General features: G+C 37.3%; 1 protein-coding gene across 1 annotated transcript; it reads right to left on the minus strand.

Annotated features, from left to right (window-relative positions):
• Positions 1-2,530: 2,530 nt before the first annotated feature.
• Positions 2,531-24,687, minus strand: LOC145779070 (uncharacterized). Its single transcript, XM_082590642.1, has 21 exons — positions 24,624-24,687; positions 22,933-23,076; positions 22,388-22,544; positions 21,725-21,885; positions 20,834-20,974; positions 19,568-19,765; positions 18,790-19,068; positions 18,434-18,606; positions 17,807-17,915; positions 14,665-14,794; positions 14,141-14,325; positions 12,666-12,854; positions 11,783-11,917; positions 10,872-11,051; positions 10,107-10,349; positions 8,835-9,159; positions 7,299-7,519; positions 6,717-6,825; positions 6,115-6,168; positions 5,047-5,117; positions 2,531-4,634 (listed from the first exon to the last, which is right to left on the minus strand). The coding sequence occupies exons 1-21, from the start codon at positions 24,685-24,687 to the stop codon at positions 4,075-4,077; spliced, it is 3,828 nt and encodes a 1,275-aa protein (XP_082446768.1). The 3' UTR covers positions 2,531-4,074.
• Between the last annotated feature and the right edge of the window lie 3,122 nt (positions 24,688-27,809).

Consider the following 27,809-nt stretch of genomic DNA (forward strand, 5'->3'; position numbering starts at 1 on the left):
ACAAAAAGGGCTGGAAAAAGTAACAGAAAAGAGCCTTAAAAGAGGCTTAACCCAAGCCATTTGATAGAACTAGCCATACGAATTGCTTCTATATAGCCTACACCAAACAATCTTCTTCTTCTTTAGAGGAAAAACCAAACAATCCAAGAGAAAGATCATGAAGCAAGAAGAGTGACAATGTCAGACAAAGCAAAACGGGGAAGAAGTTGCCAACAGATAAAGAGAATGTCTCAGAAAAAAAAAACTGGCAAGACTTTTATGAATGCAAGAAGTATCGAGAAACAAATTGCCAAACACGCGCACACAAAGTTTAAAATAGACAGCCTATTGCCTACTGCAGTAACAAGTCCTGCTCTCAAAACAAAAATATGTTTTCTGTTTTAAAAACACATCTCAAAAGTAACTTATGCGAGTTTATTTCTAAATGATTTTTTCTTTGAACCAACTAATTTTCTGAATTTTCCAGTCAACCTTTATATTTTGATAAGTGCCTGCTTTTGAGACTCAAGGCTTTTCGATTGATGATTAAAATCCTTTCCTATCTAGATGGTAACTTTAAAAGCAGCTTCCAGACTGCAGTTTTGATGAGGTCCACACTTCACAATAGAAATCGGTCAAGCTTCGATGAGGTTCATCCCTTTACATTGCAACTTTTCAACGAAGCGTCGACAACCAAACAGCAAAATCCGCCATTTTTACATCGACTCAACATCTGCAGACGTTGAATCGATGTAAAAGTGACGTATTTTTCTGTCTGGGCATTTTCAAGTGACTGATCAACCGTGACAGCCACCCTGGCCTCTTCTGCAGAGCGCTCAATGACCTCATTGTGAATGACAGTTTGATGACGGATGCAGTTCTAACCGATTGTCGACGTGACGTCAATGCGTCGACTTTAATTTTGTGATTTATTGCAATTGATTGATTGTCGTAATTTTTGGATGCTTTATTGGTTAAAGCATCCTTTTTTGGATGCTTTATGATGCTTTATTTTTGGATGCTTTAAACTTCATTGGATGCTAGCAACTCTTAGGCTTTGCACTATTGCCGCAGGCTTGGTTACCTAGATTGACAAAAAGCTTCTGCTTCTAGTTAAGAGGTTCTGGCTGTAAATCTTCTCATCCACTAGGCGTGAACGTCGCTACAATAGCATTTGAACTTGATGCCAAACTGTAGGCCTCATCTTGGCAGCAAGCAGAATTGCCATATTGACGGTTTCAACGCCAAATTTGAGAAGTTTGTGCGTTTTTTTTTTCAATGCGTTTGGCAGGCTATTTTGACTTTGGCATTCTGATATAGGCTACTATATTTTGAGCTTTTTTTTATTTATTTTTTTTTTCAGCGTTGTAAATAGTTTACACCACTCTGTTTCATCAATGTGCAGAAGGCTATTTACAAAACACCAGGTTTGAAAAGGCAACTTTTCCCGAATCTTGATGATGCTTTTCATAATATTGCATTTTGGGCTGATTTTGTCAACAGCATGATTACTACCATAGCCTAAGTTGTTGCGACCGTGCCATATTTCAACCTGAGAATGCATAAAAAAACGTCAAATTTCTAAAAGTTGGCATTAAAGCCGCCAATATGGCAATCTTTTTTGCTGCTAAGAGGAGGCCTAGCGTTTGGCTTCCAGTCCAGATGCCATTATAGCGATATCTGCGCACTGAGTCGTTGAATGGAGAGCTTTTCTTGAAGCCCAATGCTCAAGTGCTTAAAGTTGAGAATAAGTCGGCTAATACTGTGATGACATAGTAAACCTGATATAAAAATATTAAAAAAGAGCTCTGTCACTAAAACACCTTATTATAGCTGTTGTAGAGCGACAATAAAGCCATAACATTATTATTACCGGTACTGGTGTTGACAGGGGGCTTCAAAGGGCACTTTTGGATCCTGTCCCAGGATAATTTTAAGGGAGTGTAACCTTTTCAAGAGACCCGAAAACTCTAAGAAGCCACTTTTTATTTTTTTGGATATAGTGTGGTTTTCTTAGAAACTTATTGATTTGGGACTCAAAGATCTCTTTGGTAGGCTACCAGGTTGAGTCAAAATTATCCGCTCAACAACCCTGGTTACATCAATATGACGAGTAGCCTATTTGCTGATGCTTGCAACTCCTAAATATTCTATTTGTTCATTTTCAAAGCACACTTTGTTTCATGACACCCTCAAGATTGGAGTGAACATTAAAAAACGCCAAAAATAGTTTCCCAGACAACCACTTTATCTGGTCCAAATCTTTACCAGATCGGATACGGATCTTACCAGATAAAGTGGCTGGCTAGGTTCTTTCCATAGAAGAATAAGATGGGATTGGAAAAAACTTGCCTTAAAACACGATATTACTGAACCAATTCTCTGGAAAATTTTACTCTGCTTATGTTAAACACATTTTTGTTTCTATGTCTAGTTTTCCTTGGAAGATAAGCCGCAATAAAAGTAGAACAACAATCTAAGACTTTTTGCGTTTAGCAGCCTATTCAATTAACTCAGTAAAATACGAAAAACAATGAGTAAAAGTTTATTTGGTTATTTAAAATATTCAATGGCAGTCTTAAAACTTCTATTCAGCTAATTTAAAGAGCGTGTGGTCTTAATATTTCCAGCCTCTTGCTTGGCATTTACCTCTGTCAGGAACAACTGTTGCATTGCATTCATACTTCCTAGAAGCGTTTGTCACCAATGAAATTTTTGACTCCACATTTCTATGAAGACGCGACACGTTGTTTGATACATTAGCTAACATAAGTGTAGTGTAGTGTAAACTTAATTTCAACAAAACATCTAAGTGTTGGCTACACACAAGCTGTTGGAGTGAAGCATTGTAAAATAAACTACGTTTATTTACGAAATCACTTTCACAAGTATTGTACAAAAGTACAATAGAAACACATCGCCCGAGCTCTTGCTCATGTTCTGTTACAGTACGGTACGTTGTAAAAACATGGTAGCTACAAATCCGATGAATGTTTTTACTTAAACTGAAGTTAGGTATAAGTCTCTATCACATAACACACCGACGTGTTTAATAAGGGTTGTGAAAACTTAATTATTTTTTTTAGTTGAAACAAAGATAGTTTTTACAATAAACTGACTTTAAAAAAAAGAAAAACAACTAATTGTGTGTCAAGATATGAATCATTGGTATTCGACAACTGGACCCAACTACCGTATCATGACTGCACGAAGAGGCATTGCCAATCTAAGCTACTACAAGTCAAACGAGAGAAGAAGAAGAAGATATGAATTACCTGGGTATGAATTTAATTTGTGTTCACTTTGAAACCAGTAATTGAGCGTCTTGTTAAGATACAGCCATGTGCTTTACAAGGGCCTCGAACCGATGGCCTTTCCAACATCAATCAGATCTTCAGCTCCGTCACGCAGTCAAGATATTATTGTTTCATTAATTTTAATTATCACTTCATCTCGTTTTATTAAACCACCAACAAAACTTAATTATTACATTTTGATTGTTGAATTTATGCAACAGTTAAAGTCTTTAATAAAACACAACAAAAATTACAAATCGTTGTGATAACTGATATTGATAGATCTCAATTATCATTGCAAGAAAACGAAAAATAATTTACAGGTTGCAACAACTTTATAAAATACTGTACATTACAAAATATAAGAAAGTTAGTTATTATTCTATCATCATCCAAAATCTGTTTATTCTCCATTACTGGGGTAGGATAAGATGAGATGGCGCAGCGGATAGGGCGCTTGCTTTCCAATCATGCAATTCTTGATCGATTCCCATCTTTAGCTGGTTGTTGAAAAACACCTCTTGCCAGGGTGTAATAAACCGGATGAACGTAGTTGCTGTAGGATAGGCAGCCTAAAGGAACTGGCCACCCTACTCTTGTTAGTGCCGAAAGGTTTGTAGACTATAATGAGAACCGTATCTTCTCATCCCTCGATGCTTGGATCAATTATAGAATTATCTACTGGGGCTATGCGATTTATCGCTATGCAGAGTCTCATAATTTTGTTAACTACGTAGTCTTGAATACGTTGATCAGACTGTTCAGAATGTTTTTAAAAGGGCATTTTTAATACCCATCCTCATAAATTCGTACTTGGCACAAATGAAGGTTCAGTTTTGGAAGGAATGCCTGTTAACCTGCTCCTTTGCGTCATCTCGTGAAACATGCTCAACTTTTTGCGAAATTCCGCTTTTTGTTCCTCACTTACTAATTCAGGAGCAGGAGGAGCAGATGGTGGAAGAGAATCATCATCACTAGTGTATTCACTATTAGAGTCACTGCTACTGGAGTCGTGTTCTCTGCCAGTTTCTACATCTGTGCTTTCGAATCCCGTGAAGGAAGAGTTCATTCGGGATACTTTCCGCCCTCGATATCTCAACTTTCCAGTTTTTGAATCAACCTCAAACTTATTATCTGTGAGTCCTGTAGCCATGGAAGAAACACTGGATACAGAAGAAAGACTATCAGTATCCCTATCGGATCTGAGATTAGTGTCATTAGATTTCCCAATTCCAGCTGACAATCCACGAGGAGCGCAATGATCCTCCACGGGATCTTTATCTTGAACTCTTTCGCTAAACGCTGCCTCCATCTCTTGGGCCGATTCGGAGGTTGAGGAAGACTCGCTTACTATCAGGTCTAAAACAAAGATACAAAGGTCAAAATATTATCCTTAGAATATAATATTTACCTTATTACCTTATTAAAGATTAACCCTTCTATATCACAGTTGAGAAGGAGCGATCATCCTGGCGTTCGCACTACCTGACTACTCACTATAGAACAGCGAGCATTGTGTTTCGCTAACCATACCGGTGTAGCCTCCCCACTAGCCATCAAGACTTTTTCCAAAAAACATGTGTTTCTCGGCAGTCGAGTGTAGCAAGGACTTAGCGAAAGACACGTGTTTCGCCCATAAGGCTGGGCCCATCAGTACAGCACGAAACACGTGAAACACGTGTCTATCGCTGAGTTCTTGCTACACTCGACTGCCCAGAAACACCTTCTATATCTGTCGGTTAGAACATCAATGAAAACGATGTGAACATACCTTCTTGTGGTCTTGGGTTTCCTATGACAAGCGCGGTATTCGGTTCTGGTCTCACATCAGTTGGCAAGTAGCTGTTTGTAAAAATATCATCAATAAGCGCTAGTGGTTTCCTCAAGACACAACTTATCCGATAAATGCTATTGTGTCTTGTAACGTAAAGTATGACTGATGAAATGCTTTTTGTTGTGGTGTCTTATTGGCCACAGACCGAAAGAGTACGAAGTCAGGTTTTCTGAACTTCCGCTGCACTCCGACTCCAAACTCCACTCTTGCTCCAAATATTTTGGAAATATTAACTCCAAACTCCACTCGGATTCCAAGCGCAAACCATAAACCACATACCGGGTTTTTATACCATAAATTTTACAGTACCTTCCATATCCCGTCATGAAAATAAAATCATATTTTGAAATGAAAAAATGACTGCTCAGAAAATAAAACCACAGATGTAAACAAAAATAATAACTGCGCAACGTGCAGCGTAAGTATTTGTACGTTAGAAGTATAAACTGGCAAACATCACACTCCGTCTTCTGCTTTGCAAAAAAAATCAGACTGCTAATTCACTCCCAGTCCGGCCGCAGCCCGGGACTCCGGCTCCTACAAATTTCTGCCACAGACTGCGACAAGTTTATATTTTATTCATAAAATGTTTCATTCCATTTTTACAGTAAGCCAGAATTTCAAAGCTTAAATGAAAATTAAAATTTTTGGACATTAAATTAAAGTTTAAGCCTGAAATGGATGAAGTAAGTAAAGTTAAGAACTTCTTCGTTTAGCCTCTGGAGTCAAAAATATATCCTAATCCTATAATACTCCTACGTTGTAGGTTTTATCATGGGCTACATTGAGAAGTTCTTGGAAAGCATCCAACCTTTGATGACAACATCCAAGTCATTCCTCATGCACATTCATCAAGGTAAAAGCAGCAAATTGATTTTAACCAACAACCTTTCCAAAACGCTGTTTATGAAGTTACTTAGACTCAACTTTAGTTTAGTTAAGCTATACGATACAGCACCGTGCTTCGGTTCATAAGTTACTCTGCAATAGTTTATTTATACAAACCTGTTTTCCAAAATAAAAGCATTTTCATCAATCTTTAGATACCTATCCGTGCATCTGAAAAACAAGAGTTGCTTTATAAGTAGCTTAAGGCCACCGATCGTTTTGGCTTTATTGAAGAAATGTTGTTTTAATTAAAAGATTTAGCTTTCTATGGAGATGAACCTCTACCCACCAATTATCAAAACCACGGACCCTCACTACTATTAATTTTGTAATTTTCTTAAAATCACTAAGTTTGTGAACTCCCTTAAAACTTACCACATACTCGTTTTGATTCCGTATATCCCAGGTTGGGAATTACTACTTTCCATTATCATTTCCTAAGTGGGCTAACTGCACGTTTGATTATGTGCAACACAGCAAATTATAAAACCAATAAATAGTGTTTAACTCAGAACTCCGTTGAGGTGGGAAGAGCTGGCAATGCATGTGGCAAGGTTGGAAAGTGTTTTTGCTTTTATGGAATCACATTGAAATTGAGGATAAACTTCATGATGACGTAATGGCTTTGACAATTCAGGTACACAACATGGAGTTGAGATTTAACTAGTAAGTACGCCAAAGCGTTATAATTGTTTGTAATAAAACGGTATCTATCTCACTTGCTCACTCCGTACAGACCGGATCCGCACACCAACGCGATCAGAATGCCAGCCACAAACGATATAACTAAATAGAAAGTCAACGGAATCGGCGACACAAGAGGTACACCTGTTGGAAGAGTCGTTGTGTGTGATTATGGTTTCATGTTTGAAAAGTTTTATTGTACCACACTGGTGGCATTTAACTACTTTGCACAGACTACTGTGCGATCAAATTATCAAAAATGTTCATTAGTTGTTATATCGTAACAAAAGTAGGCTTTGAAATCAATGATAAGGTGCTAGAATATAATCAAATAATTGAAATAAGAGATGCAGGAAAAATGTGCAGTGGATAATTAATTTATCCACTGTCATAATGTAAACAAAACATAGTAAACAACTAAATCGATAGCAAACAATAATTGCGTATAAAACAGACTCAATCTGACGACGGTAAACGAATTGGCATAAATCCGAAATTTATGGAAGCATATATTTTCTCTTTTGATGAGCAATCAACTGTATGAGAGAATGGCAACTGGCGATAATTACTATAACTTTAAATACAAAAGAAGCTATGAAATATTGCAATCAACTTACCGACTAATCTTACGGTGACAAATCCAGCTTGATCGTTGGATAGCTCAGCAAGCTGGATTCCTCCTGTAAATTTAATAAATGATCCTCCACCTCCGGAATATCCTCCTATTGGTCCTCCTCCACCACCACTGTATCCTCCACCACCACCAACTCCAGTTAAGTATCCAGAGCCTCCCCCTCCAAAACCTCCTTCAGAAAATGTACCATCGCTGTTTGCATATCTAAAATAAAAGAAAAAGTCATCAAACAAAACGAGGTTTGTAAAAACACTGCCTGAGTTGTTGTACGGCCTGTCTCGAATTTAGGAACTTAGTTTAGGAATTTTGGACTTGGCACTTTTAAAAATACACTCTTCGATTTATTTTCAGTGTTTGTTGCAACATTGGACAACATAAAAAATATCTAGTGATTCTAATCAAAAAATAAAGATCCCAAAATGTAGATACCAAACTCATGTTCAGCAAACAAACGTTTCGAAAACTATACTGTCTTCATCTTCAGTGTTATAAATGGTGTTATAAATAAATTTTGTTAAGATGAAGACAGTATAGTTTTCGAAACGTTTGTTTGCTGAACATGAGTTTGGTATCTACATTTTGGGCTCTTTATTTTTTGATTAGATTAATCTAGTGATTCTTCCTTGGATTATGGGTATTAATGTGACGACATAAACGTGAATGACATAACCGATATGATGTTGTTTGAGGGTTTCATATCAACAGATTGCTGGCTAATGTTAGCTAGTCCTGACATTTCAAATGAGCTTATCAGCATGGAAAAGCGCACAGGTTGCTACTAATATTATGTGTTTGAACGTGTGTAAAACGTTTGTGTCTTAAAACAACTGCTCTAAAAGTCAGGTTTGTGTCGTCACAAGATATGTTTTATTTGAATAAGTGCTGAGCCTGTTCAGTTCAGTTCTTTTTATTTCAGACCATCACAGCAAAAACAATACACGTCAACATAACAAACGCCGCGAAAAAGATAGAAGCGACAAAAAGCCTGATGATTGTTAGCCTATCTAGCATGAAACCTTAGGTAGCGCATAACTTATCCATGTCAGTTTTTCTGCAACATATAACTATATGTTCTACATACATACATGGCAACCTAAAGATACGGCCTGATTTGTCACATTTTGCATAAATTTCCAGGTTTTTCTAACTTTGGGCGAACGTTTAAATAATTTTTTCAAAAAATTAGATTTTTACGCTTTCTTTATTCTTTTCCCCAGATGACACAATAGGTTTTAACATCCTCACATGTTGAAAAACAAAGAAAATTTGATTTCGAAGATTTTAGTCAGACTGTTAATTTTTCAATAACAGTCTGATTTAGCGTTTTTCAACTTACTTTTTCTCATTTGTTACTGCTTCCCCAAGGCAACAAAAAAGTTTTATGTCATTAGGAAACCGCAAAAAGTAAAACCATCTCAAAAAATGTCAGTCAAGCACTAGCAGTAGCTGTAATCAAAATCTGCAAAATGTGACAAATCAGGCCGCATCTCCAGGTGGCCATGATACATACAACACATACTTTCCACCGGTCAAAGGAATGTATTCAAGAGCTTCAGTAACGTTCAATGTTCCAAATTTTCCTTGAAATGGAGAAAATCCAACAGCCGGAAAAGCTCTTTCAGTTATTATATTCCTTATCCTCGGAGTCTCCGCTATTCCGTTGTAGCTTGCACCTCCTCCAGTTCCTTCGACTCCTGGCAATCCAGGAGTGGCAAGATTTCCATCTCCAATTCCACCTCTTCCAAACGTTCTCCCAAATTCTGATCCGCTTCCAGCGTTGTGATTTAGTCTTCCATTTGGAATAGAAGACTTTGGCATTCCAGCGGCGGCACTACCGGCCCCTCCTAAAAAAAAAAACATGAAAGAGATAGAGATTATAACAAGGCTTTAAGACTTTAATATTAAAAAAGAAAAACGAGTTGTTCGATTAAATATTCTTTGAAGGAAACTTAAAATCACTGATTATTTCATTTTGTCATGCAGTTTACTGCAGTGGCGGATCCAGGGGGTCAACTGGAGCAGTCGTCCCCCTTAAAACACGGAAAAGTAACTTTAAGGTGTGTTTCCAATGTTGGCACACAACGAAAACTGTAGTTGTGTAAGAAATTAATAAGCTGACATGCTTTGGACATAGGTTCAACTTTTCTGAACTTTCGAAAAGTGTAATTATCTAATTTTGCTGTACCGCATGTGGCTTACAATGCAGCCCATATCTGTATTAGCACATTTGTCTGTAACTTATCGTCACGGCAAATATATATCAATGATGATACACAGAAAATGCAAGACAACCTATAAAATAAAATCATGACCAATTTATTAACTATAATTACAATCCAAACTTTTTGTTTCAGTTAAACCTGTCTTTGGTATGCTTCTTCGATTTGCACAACTGATGTAATCTTTTCGTAGGCATATCATACAAAATACAGTTGTAAGGTCGTTGCTATAGTAAAAAAAATACTCTGATTTTAATTTTTTATCTAAATCAGCACAAGATGGGAAACCAATGAACAGGATAATTCAAAAACAAATTTCTCGGACATACCATCATGAAGATAAGAATACAAAGATCACTGCCAATCCTTGAGAGACGCTCCTCCGCCTTCTTGACAAACAGCAAATAACACTTTTATCAAATTTTCAACAAAAAAATTAATCAACCAAGAACACTGAAAACGCCGAAATAAACCAGACGCAGAGGTCATGAATTTTGCCAATGATCCTGGTGCCGTGCAATGTCTAAGCGTCACGTCGCTGTAATACATGCGGCAACAATGGCAGCACAAACCTGCGATGAGCATTGCTTCGGTTTCATCGATCTCTTCCACTCCTTGACTTTCCAGACTGGATGCTACCACAAATGTTCCTCCACCACCGCCTGCGGAGATTCGTTGACCTATTCTTTTTCCTCTTTGCCCTACAGCTATCTTGATTGTTGCTCCTTCTTTCAAATGGAAAAGTCCGGACACTGTTGCTCCAAAACCTCCTGGACCTTCGTATCCCGCTCCGGCAGCAACGATTCGATAGAGACCTTAAAGAAGTTTAGATTATTCAGTTATGCGAACATGGTGAACGGTAATAAGGTAAAGAAGCAAAGTTAAAAAAATGACAAAGTAAGATTAGTTTGAAGTAATTAGCACAGCAATCTGTAATAATCTGTTAATTTTCCACAGCCTAAAGTCGTTTTTAAATTGAGATATTCATTTAAATTTTGAATAAGCCATGTTATTTGGGACGACTGCAATACTGCAATTTACTTACTATGATTACGTGGCTTCTTTAAACGGAAATTATGAAGGTGAAGCAAAAACAGAAATAATCCAGAACATTTCTAGATCGGTACAAAACATTTAGCCTGCCCAACTATAACTGATAACTGATAAATGTCAACCCTGGTTTGAAAGCAGCTACAAGTGTACAAGAACTAGAACCAGCCAGATAAAGCTTCGAAAGCAGTTTTCTCAGTTTGAAGATGAACATTTCAACATTGCCTGAACAAGCGTCACATCCAGCTATAGTTATGTGAGATCAATTCAAACGGCACAGCAGTTACCATCAATGGGGGCTATCCAGTGTTGAATGCCATTTTTCACTTCTACCATATTGTTCAGGTTTGTATCGCTGTATTCGCCATCACACAGAAATTGGCTTGGCCCATCGCGACCACTTCTCCCGCAAGTCGTAAATTTCCAATCTAATCGAGGAAAGACTAAGTGCTCGTAGTATCGATGCCCTGAAAATGAACGAAAGAATCAAATCAATGCTATAAAGTCGACAAGCTAAGCAAATAAAATCAGTTTCTTGTCATATCCAGGGTATTGCCTGGTAAAAGATTTGAATTAAATGGATAGGATGACAAGGAAGCTGATTTTCATTTTTGCCTAAGACGGCTTCGTTTAGGGTCTTTCCAAGGTCCCGACAGCGTGCTCTCAGTAGATTAGACATCATAGCGGCGTCCTTCCGAAGGTGGTGCACAGTCCCTTACCACTCGACTACACAGCCGACAGTTTTTCTGCTGTCTTGTCAATGCAAGATTATGTATAGACTATAGAGTGATGATGCCTAACAAATCAGTCTCAAACATTTCGTAGAAACGTTTAGTCCGGTAAAAAGTAGCAAGAAAAGTTAAAACTAAATATTGAGAATAATACAAAATTAAAAGGACAAAATTGATACAGAAATAAAGTCAAAAATACATAAAAAAAAAACAGCGCATGTTTTTACAAACCTAAAAATGATGACAACAGTCTCAAGGTTAGTCTCAGTCTCAAATTACTAAAAACAATTTTTTTTTCTACAATCATAGTAGGCTATCAATCAACACTATATCACTGGGTAAACTACCGTTACATCACGGAAATATCAAAACACTTCGAAAAAAATGAGTATCTTCCATGATTGTGACAAAATGTGTAAAATGTTGCAGTGTATTTCAAAACTTAAATGCTTCTGCAAAAGACGCACATGTCTTGAACTGAACAGAATTGACTCCAGAAATAACAATGCTTCTTTGCTCTTCATCTGATGACCCAACAACAGTGGTCACTTCTACTCTGTAGTCCACCCCTTGGTCAAGCTCCAAAACGTAACTTCCCTGATCTGATAAATTGAAAACACCACTGACGTGGATTACGTTAAAAGTATATAATATAACAACAACCCAACAAACGATGAATCGCGGTCGTTTTATGTCATTGTTACGTTACTTTGATTATTAACTTTCTTATCAACCATATCATCAAGTATAGAATCTATCATTTATTTAACAAGTGAATAAGTAATTGGTTTCAAAACTGAAACAAAGCATACTTGAACCTTTGCAGCGACGCAAAAATCTATTTTGAATCTTGCTCGTATAGTGACATATAGGCGTTTGCATTTACTGTACAGTAGTTTGGTTTCAAACTTATCTGTTCTCAGGCCCGGATTTAGGGGGGGTAGAGGGTGCAGGTGCCCCGGGCTCCCTACGTGGAAAAAATGTGATTTTGTGTTATTTTTTCTTTCTTTCAGCCTTTAAAGTTTCTGAAAAATGCTGTGCAGTACTGAATTAATGCTAATGTAGACGTAAAGGTGGGTTTTCGCGCCGTAGGCGCAATAATTTTTTTTTGCACAGGGCCCCCGATTTAAAAGTGCCCCGGGCCCCCATCAGTTAAATCCGGCCCTGTCTGTTCTCATTGTATCAATGCTCTTTCTTTGTTGATCTTTTTACTCAGTCTTGCCACTTGGCCTTCAGCCACTTATTGTTATCTATTCTACCATGATTGTATTCCTTATCTTATTTTCTTGTTGCAACAACCATCGTCAGTTACAACCGGAAGTAACAAAAGCAACATGCATCAAAGATTACCTTTGCCAACAATTATAGTAAATTCTTCTTTTTTGAAAGGCACATAGCTCGCTTTTCCTCTGATCCTCTTTACCTCAATGACATAGTTTTCAAACCTAGATTCTTCTGCGTCTGAGGGAGGATTCCATGCTATCCTAATCCAGTTGAGTGTGACTTGCGCCCAATATTTGATACTTGGGTTTCCCGGTTCTGTGAACAAATTTGATTGTTGTTTTTATTAGCTTTAAAATTACTGATACTAAAATAGTGGAAGTAGATACGCGAATCACAACCGGCTAAAAAACAAATACATGAAACACGGTGAATTGAGTTCTTCCTACTCTTTTGTTTGAGTTGTAGCCTATCTTCAGACAGAAGAGCGACAAATGAAACACAAAAAGGAATAGGACATTTCACAAAATAAAAGTAACCTCTTTACCCAAAAACGCAATCTATGTCCCCAAATTGTATTGTAACCATCTGCCCCTAAAGTTTAACATGTTAACCCGGTAGTGAGTAAAAAGTTAAAACGACACCTTTATTTCAAGTTCATTTGGCTGACACAGTAGGCTATGTCAGTTTTACTGGCAAAAATTCACCAGCAAATGATAAAGTAAATCTCGGAGAACCAACAAGTAAAACTGTATTGAAATCGAACTATGTTGGCCAAGAGATAAACAAAAAGTAACTTTTTGCTCAATTTGCTTACTACATGAATCTGCATGATCGTGACGTATCATGACGTTTTAGTAAAATGTAAATATTGCTGTTTACAGATGCTGGGTGAAATATTTCCTAAATCTGCAATTTCTTTTTAGTTTAAGTTCTGTAAGTGAAATTACAAATCTCAATGCAAGATGACATGAACACAAATTGCTTCAAATCAATTTTGTGCAACTTCAAATTTTGGTCTAGACTTGAACAGGAAAGCTTTGAACGATCATAACGTTAAGATTTTAGTTTGTTGAAAATTTGAAAAATATGCAGCAGCACTTTTCCTTAAAGCATCATTCGCTTGGTAGGTAGTCGGTCATCCAGGAGGCTTCTTTTACAACTCACCGCTTTTAATTAAACGTTTCATTTAAAAAAAAAATTAAAGTATTAAGACGTTTAAGCAAAGCTTTATATCTTCCAAAAATTAAATCAAATACCATGTTCTGGTAATAATAATAATGTTATGGTTTTATTTATTGTCGCTCTACAACAGCTAAGGTCTTTTAGCGACAGGGCTCATTTTTAATTTTATTTCAGGTTTACGATGTTATCACATTATCACCCGACTCATTCTCACTGCGCTATGCAGGATAGAACACAATCGGTACCGTTTTTAAAGTCTTCGGTTTGACCCGACCTGGAATCGATCTCAGATCTACCAGCACCAGAGCCGAAGGCGAAACCACTCGGCCACTGAGCTGGTACCATGTTCTGGTAAACTTACAACAATTAAACAAGTCACAACAAACCTTTCTACAGGCTACGTATCCCTATAGTCTCACGTGTATAAACAGTTTGCTGCGTTGTGTCACTGAATGTGACGTAATTTCCCTCGGAATTTCGATCACAATTCTTTCCAGCCACCGTTGTTATGGCGACAACGTATCCTCTTCCCGGATCAATGTCACGGAGTCGAATTTTATGATAATCCTGCCCCTTTACTTGGCATAAACTTAGGTTTTGTTTTCTGAAAATATAAGCTTTACAAATAAACATGAAAAAATAACAATAGCTATTGCAACTGCTGCATCGTTGAAATTGAAAGGTAGACTTCTTTTGTTAATGTGGATGTTGTGTGGATGGGGATGTTGTGTTGATGAGGGTGTTTTACCGTTGTTGATATTGTGTTGATGAAGATGTGTGAGTCTCATCATAACTAATTGAAAAAAGTGTTTATCAACGGACTAGGGCTTCTATATTTTTTGAATGCTTTTTTCTCATAATTGCACAAAGATTAAGCTATTTAAAAAAAAATTCGACAATTCATAGCATGCATGTTAACATAAATAAACATGTTAAATCTTGCCTGTCATCTTTTGGATAATAATCAATTTTATAACTCCACTGCGCGGATGAATACAGTGGCGGTGCCCACCAGCTTGCAAATATTGTTGCCCTCTCTGAGCTGACCTGAAAGCGACGCGGCAACGTTGGATCTGGAAAGTATTTTCTTCTTTTAAGAGATGCAAATACAATTCATCGAACAACAGTTTATCCGAAAATGTAAAATTTAAATCAAATCGGTATTTTGTGCAAAATCTATAAAAAAAACTATTCCCCTCCCCACAACAGTAGACCAGCCTCGTTTTTTGGAATGTTTTGAATTTGAAAGAATGCATTTTTGATCCACCTTCGATTTGTGGTCAAGGTTTTCTAGAATAGTCATAGATTTCCTCAATTTATTTATCAATTTTGTGATAAACGTGTGATTTTCCCTTGGATAAATTCCACACCAAAATTGTTGCTTGTACAAACAAGTGCGAGGTAAAATACAGAAAATGCAACGATTAATCGTTTGTGGTAAAGAAAGACTTTTCTATCAGAGAACATAAGCCTGTCCCAGACAGAAAAATCCGCCATTTTTACATTGATTTAAAGTGCCCCTGACAGGTTGGATCCAAGTATAGTAACTTTTTAAAGCATTTCCTAGCGCAGAATTACACTTAGCGAACTTTTTAATCTTAACCTCGTAGCTCGACTGGTTAGGGCGTAATTTAATCAAACGACTGCTCCGCAGCGCCACCACAGGCGAAACTCCATATTTCACTGATCTGGGACGACTTTGGTGGTATTACGTCATCCTAAGTGGACGTCGTTAGCAACGGATGAAACAAACGCTTCCTAGATGTAATTGGTGGATCACAGTTTGGTCGGAGTTGGTACAAGCGGTTGCTTTTTTCGAAGATTTATTGTTTTTTGCAGTTTAATAAAACTGTAGCCTACTGGATACGTTCCTACAAAACCTAAAATATACTTTAAGTGAAAAATGAAGAAATCGTACGAATCATCATTCATATTTAATTCATCATCACTATTCAAAAATAAATAAAAGTTCTCTCTCTCTCATAATGTGCCTTCAGTTGGCCATTGAAATCCTGTGTAACGGCCATCTGGATCTGGAAAATTGTTTCGGATTCGCCAAACAATGCATGACGGGCGACGGCATCACAATCCGATTGTTGCTTCCGAGAGCATCACCTTGTAGTATGCACTCCAACACATGCCTGTAGGCATTTTTACTTTAGTGGTATTAACAAAATCATCTTCAGTGAAGTGAACATATACGACTAGTTTTGTATGGCCCATCCCACTTTCGAACACTTGAAGAAAACTTTGATCCTTTTCTTCTCAGTAGCCTACCTTGTTTTGTGGGAAAGTGGGAAAAGAAAGCACACGGTCTTTGTCACTGACAATGTCACATGAACAGCAATTTGTAGGCATTGCCTCAACCATAAATTAAAGGTACTGTTTGTGAGATACTGTTGTTACACTGCAAATGGCTATAGCCAGATTAGGACAAATAAAAAAGTATGAAAATTGTAGCCCTATGAAACTGCAATTTCAATTGGATTGAGATGCTGTTTGATAAACGTAAACTCAACCTATTTGATCGAAACCTGATAGTAATAATAAGTTCACTTTTTCATTTCAGTAATTCTTAATTTGCACATGCTTTAGACCAGTGGTTCTTAACCTATGGGTAATTACCCACATGTGGGTAATTTCAGGATAGCAGGTGGGTAATCAGCTGAACCAGAATATTTAGAATTATAGATGTAACAAACAATGTCACAGAGCTCTGTAAGTGGTAAAGTTGCTTTATTACTTATGCTTTTTTATGTTTTGAGTCCGTTCAAAACAACCAAACAAGCACAGTGATATTTTATCATTTTTAGAATTCTTTCGTCATAGTGATTTATTTTTCGCATCATTTTTGTTGCCGGTTTTATGTATTTCATTTTTGTGACATATTAGTAAGATTTTTCTTGTATAATCAGTTCAGTTACAGTTGTTTTATGAGCAAGCTTGATGGCTGCGTTGCTGTTAGCAGTTGTTTGAAGTAGTTTATATAGCTAAGTGTACATTTAGAGTTAGTGTTGAGACGAGCGAGCTATATTCTTTTGAAGATGAAAGCTTGAGAAAATTCTGGGGAATGATGGGGAAAGCAATAAGCATATCCAAAAGTTGTGCAAAACCACTAACATTGTTGACTATGTTTCATTCCACTTATCTCTGTGAATCAGCATTTTCAAGTGTTGTTGCTTTGAAGTCAAAACTTCGAAACAAGCTGTTAGATCTGAAGTCAGATTTGCTTTGTGCAGTATCCAAAATCGCACCCAATATTGCATCGATTGTACACAAAAACAGCGCAAATGTCTCACTGAAACTATTGATGCCGTTCTTTACGTTAAATGTTGTTTTTGCTGAATAACGCTGTTTTATATTTTTAATATGGTAAAATAGATAAAATTAGATTTTGGGTAATGGGACTTTGATCTGGACAGAAATGGGTAATAAGGGAAAAAAGGTTAAGAACCCCTGCTTTAGACCAACAGAGCCACACACATTCACGTTTTGCAGTAGCCGTACCATACTTTACCAAGTCATCACAGAGAAAGAATGTATCCTTCCCGCTTACTGTGACGTCACAGCGTTGTTGCCGTTTTTATTTTCGCAATTGAATGATTGCCAGATTCGCCGATGTCAACCAAAGTTTGCAAGCGTGTAACTTAGTAGCTTGTTGATATTTTTTACGATTTGCTGGTCAGGGAAGTTTGTTAGTGTCATCTTTTTGGAATCTTATGTAAATTTAGCGAATTTATTTACCTGTCAGAGGCACTTTAACATCTGCAGACGGATTTTGCTGCCTGTGGTGGCATCATCAAATGATTTAGAAACATACAAGAATAGATAGTTACATGAAGACTACGTCATTTACACTTGTTTTCTGGAAGGTAATAACGTCATAATATCACTATCTACTTTCAGAACACAAACCGGATAAATAAAAAAACTTAGAAACTTAAAGCCAAATCAGTAAGATGTTGAATCATAAGCGTATGAAGAATCAAGTACAATATGGTTGAAGTGAAAAAAGAAAACAACAATTTTTTTTGTAACCAAGTACAGTTGTATATCGATCTGGTTAAAACAAAACATCTATTGACTTGTCCTGGCAAAGAAAGTCTCTGAATTGTTAGTTTGAGCTTCAAGTTGGCTTAAGACCGTGACGCGAATTGTGTACAGAGCAGCTGGTTGAAGATTTTCCAGAAGAACCTTTGGAATAAATCAAATAGTTTTTAGTTTAATCAATCAAGATTATAAGCAAAGATTTTTGTTAGGTTTGTTTTGTCAATGTTACAATGTTGTAAAGATTTGTGGATTACCTCTTATACTCTCTTCCTACCTCAGTGTGTATATAATTTAGTGTTTCAACAATAAATACTATTAATACTACAAAAAGTGCTCAATGCCAAGCAAAAAGTCAAGCACAACGAATTACATCAAATATAGTTATTAGTCTCTAAAACCTCTACAGTTTGTTTCACCCTGAAAGGGGGTCATCAGAAGGTCCTTATTCTATTTGAGTGTGGTTCACAATACACAGACGTCAGACAATGTTTGGAAACTTATTGGCAAAACATTGACGTCATTATCACGTTTAAGCACAAACGAAACATCATTTTTTTCTTACTTTTTTAGATGTAACAATGTAAAATGGAAGATTTTTCTATTCCTGGGAAGGCTACCATATATTTTGTGATCAATTTTGAAATGCTGAAAATAATAGTCACCTCGTTTGTGCCACCTTCACTCTTTCTGGCAGTATTCTCTGAACTGTAATCATCCGTGACTTGATACGTCACAATCACTTCATCGATGGTGTCATCAGAGGGAGTGGTAAAATTCAGTCGCAACGCTGTGTCGCTTCGTTGTATGACGACTATGTCACTTGGTTTTCTTGGCTCTGAAAACGAAATAGTACAAAAATGTCAAGTCAAAAATATCCTTTCTTCATTCCAAATCAAGTTTGTTTTATTTTTCTTTTCTTTTTAGCTTACTGCAACAATTTCATTTTATTTTTATTGTCAATACATTATAATTGCCATTACTACTATCACCATTACCATTGTTAGGGCAATGTACGTACTTGTTCTTGCCGTAAACACAGATGCATCTGAGATCCTTCCAAATAGATTGTCCTTTTGAATTGACCTAACCAGGACCACATAAAGACCACCAGCAATCAAATCAGTAATTTCATAATTTGAAGAAGTTGTTGTTGCATTCATGATCGCCCTTGAACCTTCGTATGACCAGGTGATACTGTAGCTTGTTGTGCTAGCTACGTCTTCTCTTGGGGTCCACATCACCACCATTGAGGTCTCAGTGTAATTTGTTTTTAACAAATATAAGGGACCTGGTATTTCTACACAACGAGAAAGCTTTGTTAAAGAAATCTTTGATGACGATTTAATAACATAAGCTTCAGGTTAAAGGTTACAAGTGTGCTCGCACCTTGCTTGAAATTTTTTTGCGCCTTTACTTGCGAGAAAGTCGCTTTCTCAAAGGAAAGGCAACACTGTTTTAGTTTTCTTGCAATATTAGATGCCGTCCAGATGGTTGCGACTTAGGCTACTCTATTTTCTACAATTTGGTGGTGTAAAAATCTATTTTAATCCCAGTTTAATAAACAAAACAAAGCATAAAGACAATTTGGTGATAGTGTCAAATCTGTTAGAACGGGATAGGGAAACTTACTTAAACAAGTTCCCTTAACGTAGCATAAAGTGTTCTTCAACAGCCTTGAGGGACTCTCCACAGATACCAGACCAAACGTATGAAAAAAGCTATTGCACAATGCACATGACCAGATGAAATGCTCTAACAAATGTTTTCACGAGTATTGCAAGTAAAAAAAAACTTACCTATAATTTTTGATATGCTGACTATGTCACTTTTGGTTCGGTCTCTGTCACCACTGTAAGTGACTACTTCATACCGGTAGGGGGCGCCCGCCACAATAGGAAAAGTAACACTTTGTCTTGGGTTTGTGTTGAAAACTGATTTTACTTTGAAACTAACGTTTCTTTTCGGAAACAAAAGAGACTGCTCTGACGATAAACCTACAAAATAAAAAATAGAATATAGTTACAAGCTTGCCCGCTCTGGAAAAGCTTTCTCGGAGTTTACTTATCTAATTCCAATGTCAAGGCTTAGTTTCAAATTAACGTGTTTTGTTTCTAACGATTTCAAGACAGGAAATGTTTTACAAAGTTTAATTCTTTGAGTAGGCGAGTTATAAATTTTTCAATATTTTTTCCTTACGATAACCCCAGCTGAAATATTTCAAACGTTAATTTACCACGCTGTTCCCGACAATTATTCACCAAATCAAACGTCATATAAAACCGTTATGGTCTACTTAACCTAGCTGGCATCTTACGTCATGGAAATTGCTAGAAAATGTCCAAATATTGCACCATCGGTCGTAAGACCTGATGAAATATTGCATCACTACCTTTGAACACCGGTTTGAATTGCGTGACAATGTCTTTCGTTATGACGTCACAGTACTGCGTACGTGAGTTTGAGATATTGAAAATTATTTTCGTCATTCGTAAAATTGTTGCTTGAAAGTGAGTCGCAAATTTAACTGTTTTACTTATTGCTTGCTAGCTGGACAAATTTTCCGTCTTTTATCCAAGTAATCTGTTCTGTAGTGACAAGTTTTAGTGGTGTACGGCGTTGCATCCCATTTTCGACAGCCAGGTGGCTAATTTTACAGAAATACAAATTTGAATAGACGTTTCAAAGGAGTGTTTCTTTTTCGGTCATTACATGCAGACGAGCGGATTCGGGAATCTTATGTTACAATTTTCCCACGAAGAGATTATGGTTTACCGCTGTGACCACACGCCAGATATTTTCTAATCAGTTAATAAAACCTACTTTGGCAACCTTTGCGTTTATCACAACTTTTTATCAAATGAATTTTTCAAAGATGGTACTTCGAAATCCGTAGTTTAATGAGTGTTTTTGTTACATTGTAGACCTACAATGACACTAACAATTTCATATATTGCCTGTAAAAATCCTTACTTTTCGCAAAAGGAGTTGGCTTAAATAATCACAAGGGATCAGCACAAAATGATTAATAAGTATTTAGTACCCAACAAAATCGCTCATTTTACCTTCGATGTAATAAGTAAGCACCGCTTCATCAAAGGTTGAACTTTCGATGCTTTCTAATGGTGGGTTGTTCCAACTGACAGTAGCATTTGACCAATGAGAAGGCGACCTAACTACAGTCAGACGCGTCACTTTCATTGGTTCTGAGCAAAAAAAACAGATAAAAAATGACAAACAAAATATCTCATATTTCAAAAAAACATAACTTTAAAACGCCATCAAGTTTCTTTTATAGTTTAAATATCGATTCCATTCTGATAGTGTGGACGTTAACGTAGCTTTGATTGCAACAACATTAGTTTTTTAGAAGATGCAAAGCTTCAGCTTTATTTAAATTTATTGGTAAACAGAAAAGTAAAATGATTTTAATCTAACTTACTTCACTTCTCTTATATACCCTATTAAAAGTACAATATCCTAAAAATTAGAAAAAGGTGGCCTTCCAACTGTGAATGACAAGCCAATAGCTGACAGGTAGCTTTGCATCCTCTAATTTAAAATCTCCAGGTGCAAAAGCAGGTGTCATCACATACACAAATGTAAAAACATTAAACATTGCGGGTTGCCCCTGTATGTGAGAATGGAAGGGATGAAGTAGCCACTCGGATCCATTTTTTTGTGATTTTTGGGTATGGTAATTCTACTGTAGTCTAAAGTCTTGTAATCCGGTAAATTATAGACTGCAAATTGGGGGAGTGTAGTAGCTGAAGGAAAGGCGACCGAAAGAAAGAAACTGGCCACCTTACTCTCATTAGTGACAAATACTTAGTGTAATGAGAACCTTATCTTATCTCTCGATGCTTGGATGCATGTATGGGATTCACATTTACCTTTTCAATGTAATCTAATAATAAGGCAATGAAATGCGTAGCAACCGGCAGCAGTATTCTTACTGGTTCTGGCAAAGATGGAATCCGTAGGAGATGATAATACTAGAGTCCCAACATTATTTCTTGCCTGACTTCTCATGCGAACAAGATATAGGATGCCTTGGAGTAAGTTTGTTAAAACCAAGTTATTGGCATCGGAACGCTTCGGAATTTCAATTGCTTCCCTGTGAAATATATCAAATATATGCAAAAGCTCCATTACATTTCAAGCCAATTTTACAATTATCAATTTTACAATTCAAGTTTATTGTCAGGGAAGCTTTGTTTAATTTACAAGTACCATTTTAATATCAGCAATTTTGCTCGCTTTCTCAAAACTTTATGTTTTACTCATGGCGCAACTTGCTAATCGCCCACTATTTTTTTAAACTTTTGCACGTCATGTGAAATATCTAAATGATTTTAGTTAGTTTTTGAGTAATTTTAACCGTCACAAAAATAATATGTTACTTTCTATAAAACATACAACCGAAAGCCAAAAAATGTAAAAGCCAGAAAACGTAAATTTTAAGATGTGTAACAAAAATAAGGTGCTAAAAATTGAATGAGGCTGTTCACCAGGCATTTATTTCAATAACATGATACTTTCTTACACAGTTCACACCAGAAGAACGCATCGTGCTATTGAAAAACAAGGTGTGAAGCAGAACCGAAGTCGACACTTACCAGGAGCCTTGTTTGTTTAAGTTGTTTAAAGTAATGTATTCCACACGAAAATCGGTGTATCTGATGTCTGTCAAGAAGTCGTTAGGAGGATTGTATCTTAACCTTAATGTTGTTTCACTTGCTCCTGTCTTTGATAATCCCGTTGGTTTCGGTAAACCTTTAAGAGCAACAAGACAATAGTTAGTAGCCTATAATGAACAACCTCGACACTTCAGATTAATAGCACAGCCAGCCAGCAAATTAATCACTTTTTACATTGATTCAACGTCTGCATACTGTTTCTCTCAAGCACTTAACGAAAAGCAATGGGGTGTTAATTCTGTAATCGTTAATTTGGGGAAGCATTAAAAAGAAACAGGTTGTTTTATATTTTCCTGTCACTGCATAAAAAGTTACTTACACCAGTAGCCTAACCGAGAATGATCCAAACGTTTGAAGAGTGAGAGAAATTCTGAAATGTTGTTTTTCAAATATTTGCAACATCCAATAGCTCTTAATTGAGTCACAAGTTAACCAAACAAGTGTTTCGCTCAGTCTATTGAAACCTGAGTTGATTATTGGTGGTGGTTCTGTAGTTGTCGATACTGTTGTCGTAGTTGTTGCAGGAGGCGTGGAAGTCGTTGTAACGATTTCACCAAACAAGTCGTCAGAGGGCGTAGTTAGAGTAAGTGATGGAGTAGCAATTCCTTCTGAAAAATTAAAAAACTTGACTACATTTTCCAAATGAACACACCATAAACTTATTATTGCTTGAAATCTAATCATCTTTCAGTTCAGGTCATAGCCCTAAGAAGGACAGTGGGCATTTCTCCCTATAACAGTTTACTGTTCATAATCATGAGAGAAATCAAGCGCTATAGTTGACGGGGCGCCACTCCACAATTGGCAGTTTTTATCGAGGTTTCCTTCCTTGAGCCTTTACCTCAAAAGGCAAGACCTACAAGGCTATAGGTGGTTGTGCAAGGTGGTACAACATTGTTCATGAGCTACAGTTCGAATCAACAGATGTGTTCTAATCATCTAGCAACGTTAAAACTATATGTGCGAAAGGAAAGCCGTCGTATGTTGGGAAGTTAGCTCATACCCCGTTAGCTCAGTGTCCGCTCGGTTAGCTCAGTGGTTAAGCGTCGGGCTCAAGATAACGCGGCGCTGGTTCGACTCTCGGGGTATGCGCTTGAGCAACGCATTTCAGGACTGCTCTCCATTTAGCGGCACCTAGTGAATGGAATAATTACCTGGCAACAACACTTCAACAATCGGAAAACTTCACTCTGCCAATCTCGGTAATCGGCCCTGCGTCAAGAGCCTCTACAAGTACCAGGAATAACCTATCAAGGCTTTGTCAGTCCGAGGATAAAGATTCCAAACCAAACCAAACCAAGTTGTTGGAATGCAGGATAAATTTTAATTTGGAGTTCTACGTAGATGCAGGGTAGTTGAAAGGATAATATGGGCCCAGCACTAGACATCTTCAGATCCCAAGTTAAGACAAGACACAACAAAAGACAAAGATGCAAGATGGTTCCTTTAAACTCCCGGCCCCTTTTGAAGGGGCATCACCACCATCATCATTTTGGCCTGTGGTAGCCCACTGCTGAGCGAAGGTCTTTTCCTTTTCTTGCCAATTCAGTCGATCGTGCGTTTTTATGCACCAGTTTGTTGATTCACATTCTGTGTCAATATCGTCTCTCCATCTTATTTTTTGCTTTCTTCGTTTGCGTTTGTTTTCTCAGGGTGTCCGAGCTGTTAATTTGTTAGTTAGTCCATTTGTTATCCTGATGTCTTGCTGTATGACCCGTCCATGACTAGTTTAGTTTTTTGATAGTTATCACAATCGGCTATCCTGTAATTTTGTTCGATTTCGAATTTATTCAGCAGTTTTTTTGTCTCGCCATGTTAAGCCAATCATAATTCGTTTATGTCTTCTTTGCATTGATCTTAGTTTAAGTTAACTTTTTCGGAAGGTTCCAAGTTTTCGCCATTCGTTTGTCAGTTGGAAAGTACATTACATTGAGAGTAAGATGTACGAGTAACAAACCATTTATCACCCGTAATTTACTTTCAAATAGCCTACTAAGCCAAGTTTAACCTTACTTGCATGAAATTACACAACGAAACAGTTAGCCTACAAGTTTAAATTGCGTTCAATTACAGTTCACTGGCTAATCAGTTTCAAAAAGGATATTATTAACCATCGTCATATTTCATAACAGCATGTGTAGGTTACAAAACTTACCGGATAAGTTTTGTCCAGAGACTACAGCCACCAGAAACGTTGAATATATGAAAAGTAGCATCATTTTGAAGAAAAAACTTTAACCAAAATTTTATATTCTAACTTTTCTTTACTAATTTTGCCTTATAGGTTTTACTTTTACTATATCCAGCACCTATTCAACCTACAAAACGTTTTACAGAATTACGCATTTTGCCTGTAAGCCTGCTATCTATCAATTCTTTCAGCAGTACTGCTAAGCAGCCAGTCGCTCTTTTACTCAGTCTAATTCAAGTAAACAGCCGATTGCTTGAGTTGTGGATTACTTGTAGCCTGAGGCAGCTGCGCAAATGTCTGTTCATTTCTCCGTATTTCTCCAAGTTTGTTGTTATCAGGGAGAAGCGACTAGCGCAGTAACCGAGTGGTTTCGCCTTCGGTTCTGGTGCTGTAGATCTTGGATCGATTTCAGGTCGAGTCAGAACCGAAGACTGTAAAAACGGTACTGATTGTATTTTTCCTTGCATACCAAAGTGGGAATAAGTCGAGTAATGATTTTGGCCCGGTAACCTACCAATCACATTCCCGGGTCCCAAAAACTAAACACTTTTAAAAATGCACTATGGCAAAATGTTTTAGCCAATTTGCCGGGCTCTTTGGAAAGTTTTCGGGCCGCTGAAATTATTATTCCAGGCTCAAAAGTACCCCCAGTCAACTGGCTATATTAGCATGACCAAAGATCACACAAATGATGCAGGAAAGACTTAGTCTATTCTGAACATGTACCATACTTTACCTCATCCTTTACCATTAGGCCACGATGTTATTGATATAAAATAAAGCACATATTCAATTTTAAAGTATACGGTACCACAAAAATAGTTTCGAATAAATAAATCTTTTTTCACTTTTAAGACACGTAGGCCATTGTTCCCGACAATGGTTCACCAAATCAAACGTCATATAAAACCGTTCAGGTCTACTGAATCTTAGCGTATTACGTCATGGAATTTTTCCTAAAAAATGAGCCAAGATTGCACCATCGTTCGTAAGACTTGTATCACACCTGTTGAGAATTGCTTCACAATGTTTCACTATGACGTCACAGTAACTGCGTACGTGAGTTTGAGATATAGCAATGTATTCCAGGCTTGCCAGATTGGCCCTTTTGGGGCTAAATTTGTGAAATTTGGCTCTTTTTAGAGGTAGTTGGCCCCCAAAAAAATTGTTTGGCCCTTTGTTTTCAATATTTGGCTCTTTTTGGAAGCAGTTGGCACATACTATCAAACTAGCTATTTACACAAATGTCTTTCGGAAATTGAGACTGAAAAGTGTAATTACGATTTTTTAGACAGTGTTTAGCTGACAATGTTTATGCCAATGCCAAAGATTCGAGTGGAAACACTGTAGAAGATGAAGATTTGGAATTGTTCTTGTAGAATGTAGACTGTGTTGTTGCAATGTTGTAACGTTATTGACGTTGTTAACGTTATTATGTTTTATTAGCAACGTTATTAACATTATTGAACAATTTGGCTCTTTTTTACCCAGTTTGGTCCTTGTTTCGACATTGTTTGGCTCTTCTTCTCAAAAGCTGTCTGACAACCCAGATGTATTCTAGTCATTCGTAAAATGGTTGCTTGAAAGTTAGTCGCATATTTAACTGTTTGCTTAGTGCAGTGGTTTCCAACTTGAGGGTAAATTACTCCCGAGGGGTAATTTGCCTGTTTTTGGGGGGTAACGAGACCCGATTTAGAAACAGTGAAGGTTGTGAACTTTATAAACGCAAAGGAATTGAACAACCGTCTTTTCAAGGAACTGTGCAAGAAGATGGGAGAAATATACGAAGCATTACTGTATCACACAGAAGTACAATGGCTGTCTCGTGGCAAAGTGATAACCCACTTGGTCGAACTTCGTGAGGCTGTCCATGTTTTTCTAATAAGTTAGAAAAGAAGTCCGACTTGGCTGAATAATTTTCTAACCAACAGTGGATTTCTATCTGGCTGATATCTTTGGTGAATTGAACAAAGGCAATCTTTTAATTCAAGGCAAGAATGTAATTGTGATGGACACCAAAGTAACCGGAGCAGCATTTATCGTAAAGGTTAAAGTGTGAAACAAGCGAGTTGGAAGAGGCACAGTGGCGCAGTTTCAGACGCTTGACATGTACCTCGAAGGCAATGGACTTGAGTTGACAGCGGAGTTGGAAGACATAGCTGACCACTTAGGTCAGCTAGCCAAGAAGATGGACAACTACCTTCCGAATTTGGACACGGCTCTTCTACGATGGTGCACTAAGCCCTTCACATGTGATGACAGCCAAGTGGATGATGACGACTTTCTGGCCAAAGAAGAATTTATCACTCTCCGAATGAACGAAGCGCTGAAACTTGATTTCAAAGGGAAAGGTTGGAACCCTTCTGGTTTAGCTGACTCCAGGACGCACCAACATTAGCGACACGGGCATTAAATATCCTGACATTTTTTTCAACAACGTATCGTTGTGAACAAGGATTTTCAACTGCCTTGGGAATGAAGACAAAGAAGTGCAATCGCCTGGATGTCGAAAGCGACACAAGAATTTCCCTCAGTAGCCTATCACAATGCCCAGGATCACAAAGCTGGCGGCTGAAGTTCAGGCCCAACTTTTGCATTGAATGTTTACCACGCATTTTTATCTTGTATTCAGTATTATATTGCATTTTGATTGTCATAGTTAGCCCTTTGAGATACATTGCAATAAACACTTTTGTTTTTGAAAATTGATCGAAGGGGTATAATTGGCTCACTTCAAGGTGGAGATTAGGGTAACAGCCAAAAAAAGGTTGGAAACCACTGGCTTAGTGCTTGCCAGCTGGACGAAAGTTCCGTCTTTATCTAAGTAGTTTGTATCGTAGTGACAAGTTTTTTAGTGGTGTACGGTGTTGCATTCCGATTTCGACAGCCAGGTGGCTAATTTTACAGAAATACAATTTTGAATAGACATTTTCAAAGGAGTGTTTCTTTCGGTCATTACATACAGACGAACGGATCCGGGAATCTTATGTTATAATTTTCCCACGAAGAGATTATGGTTTACCGCTGTGACCAGCTATATCTTCTGCTTCGTTTGATGGGCGTAAGTTATTATAGTTATAAACTGTTATGGATTTATGACCAGTGGTCTTTAACCTATCGGCACCACTCTCGTATGAAGACGCCTCCCTT

This window comes from Aplidium turbinatum, chromosome 10, assembly GCF_918807975.1.
Source record: "Aplidium turbinatum chromosome 10, kaAplTurb1.1, whole genome shotgun sequence".
In the NCBI taxonomy this organism is placed as follows: Eukaryota; Metazoa; Chordata; class Ascidiacea; order Aplousobranchia; family Polyclinidae; genus Aplidium; species Aplidium turbinatum.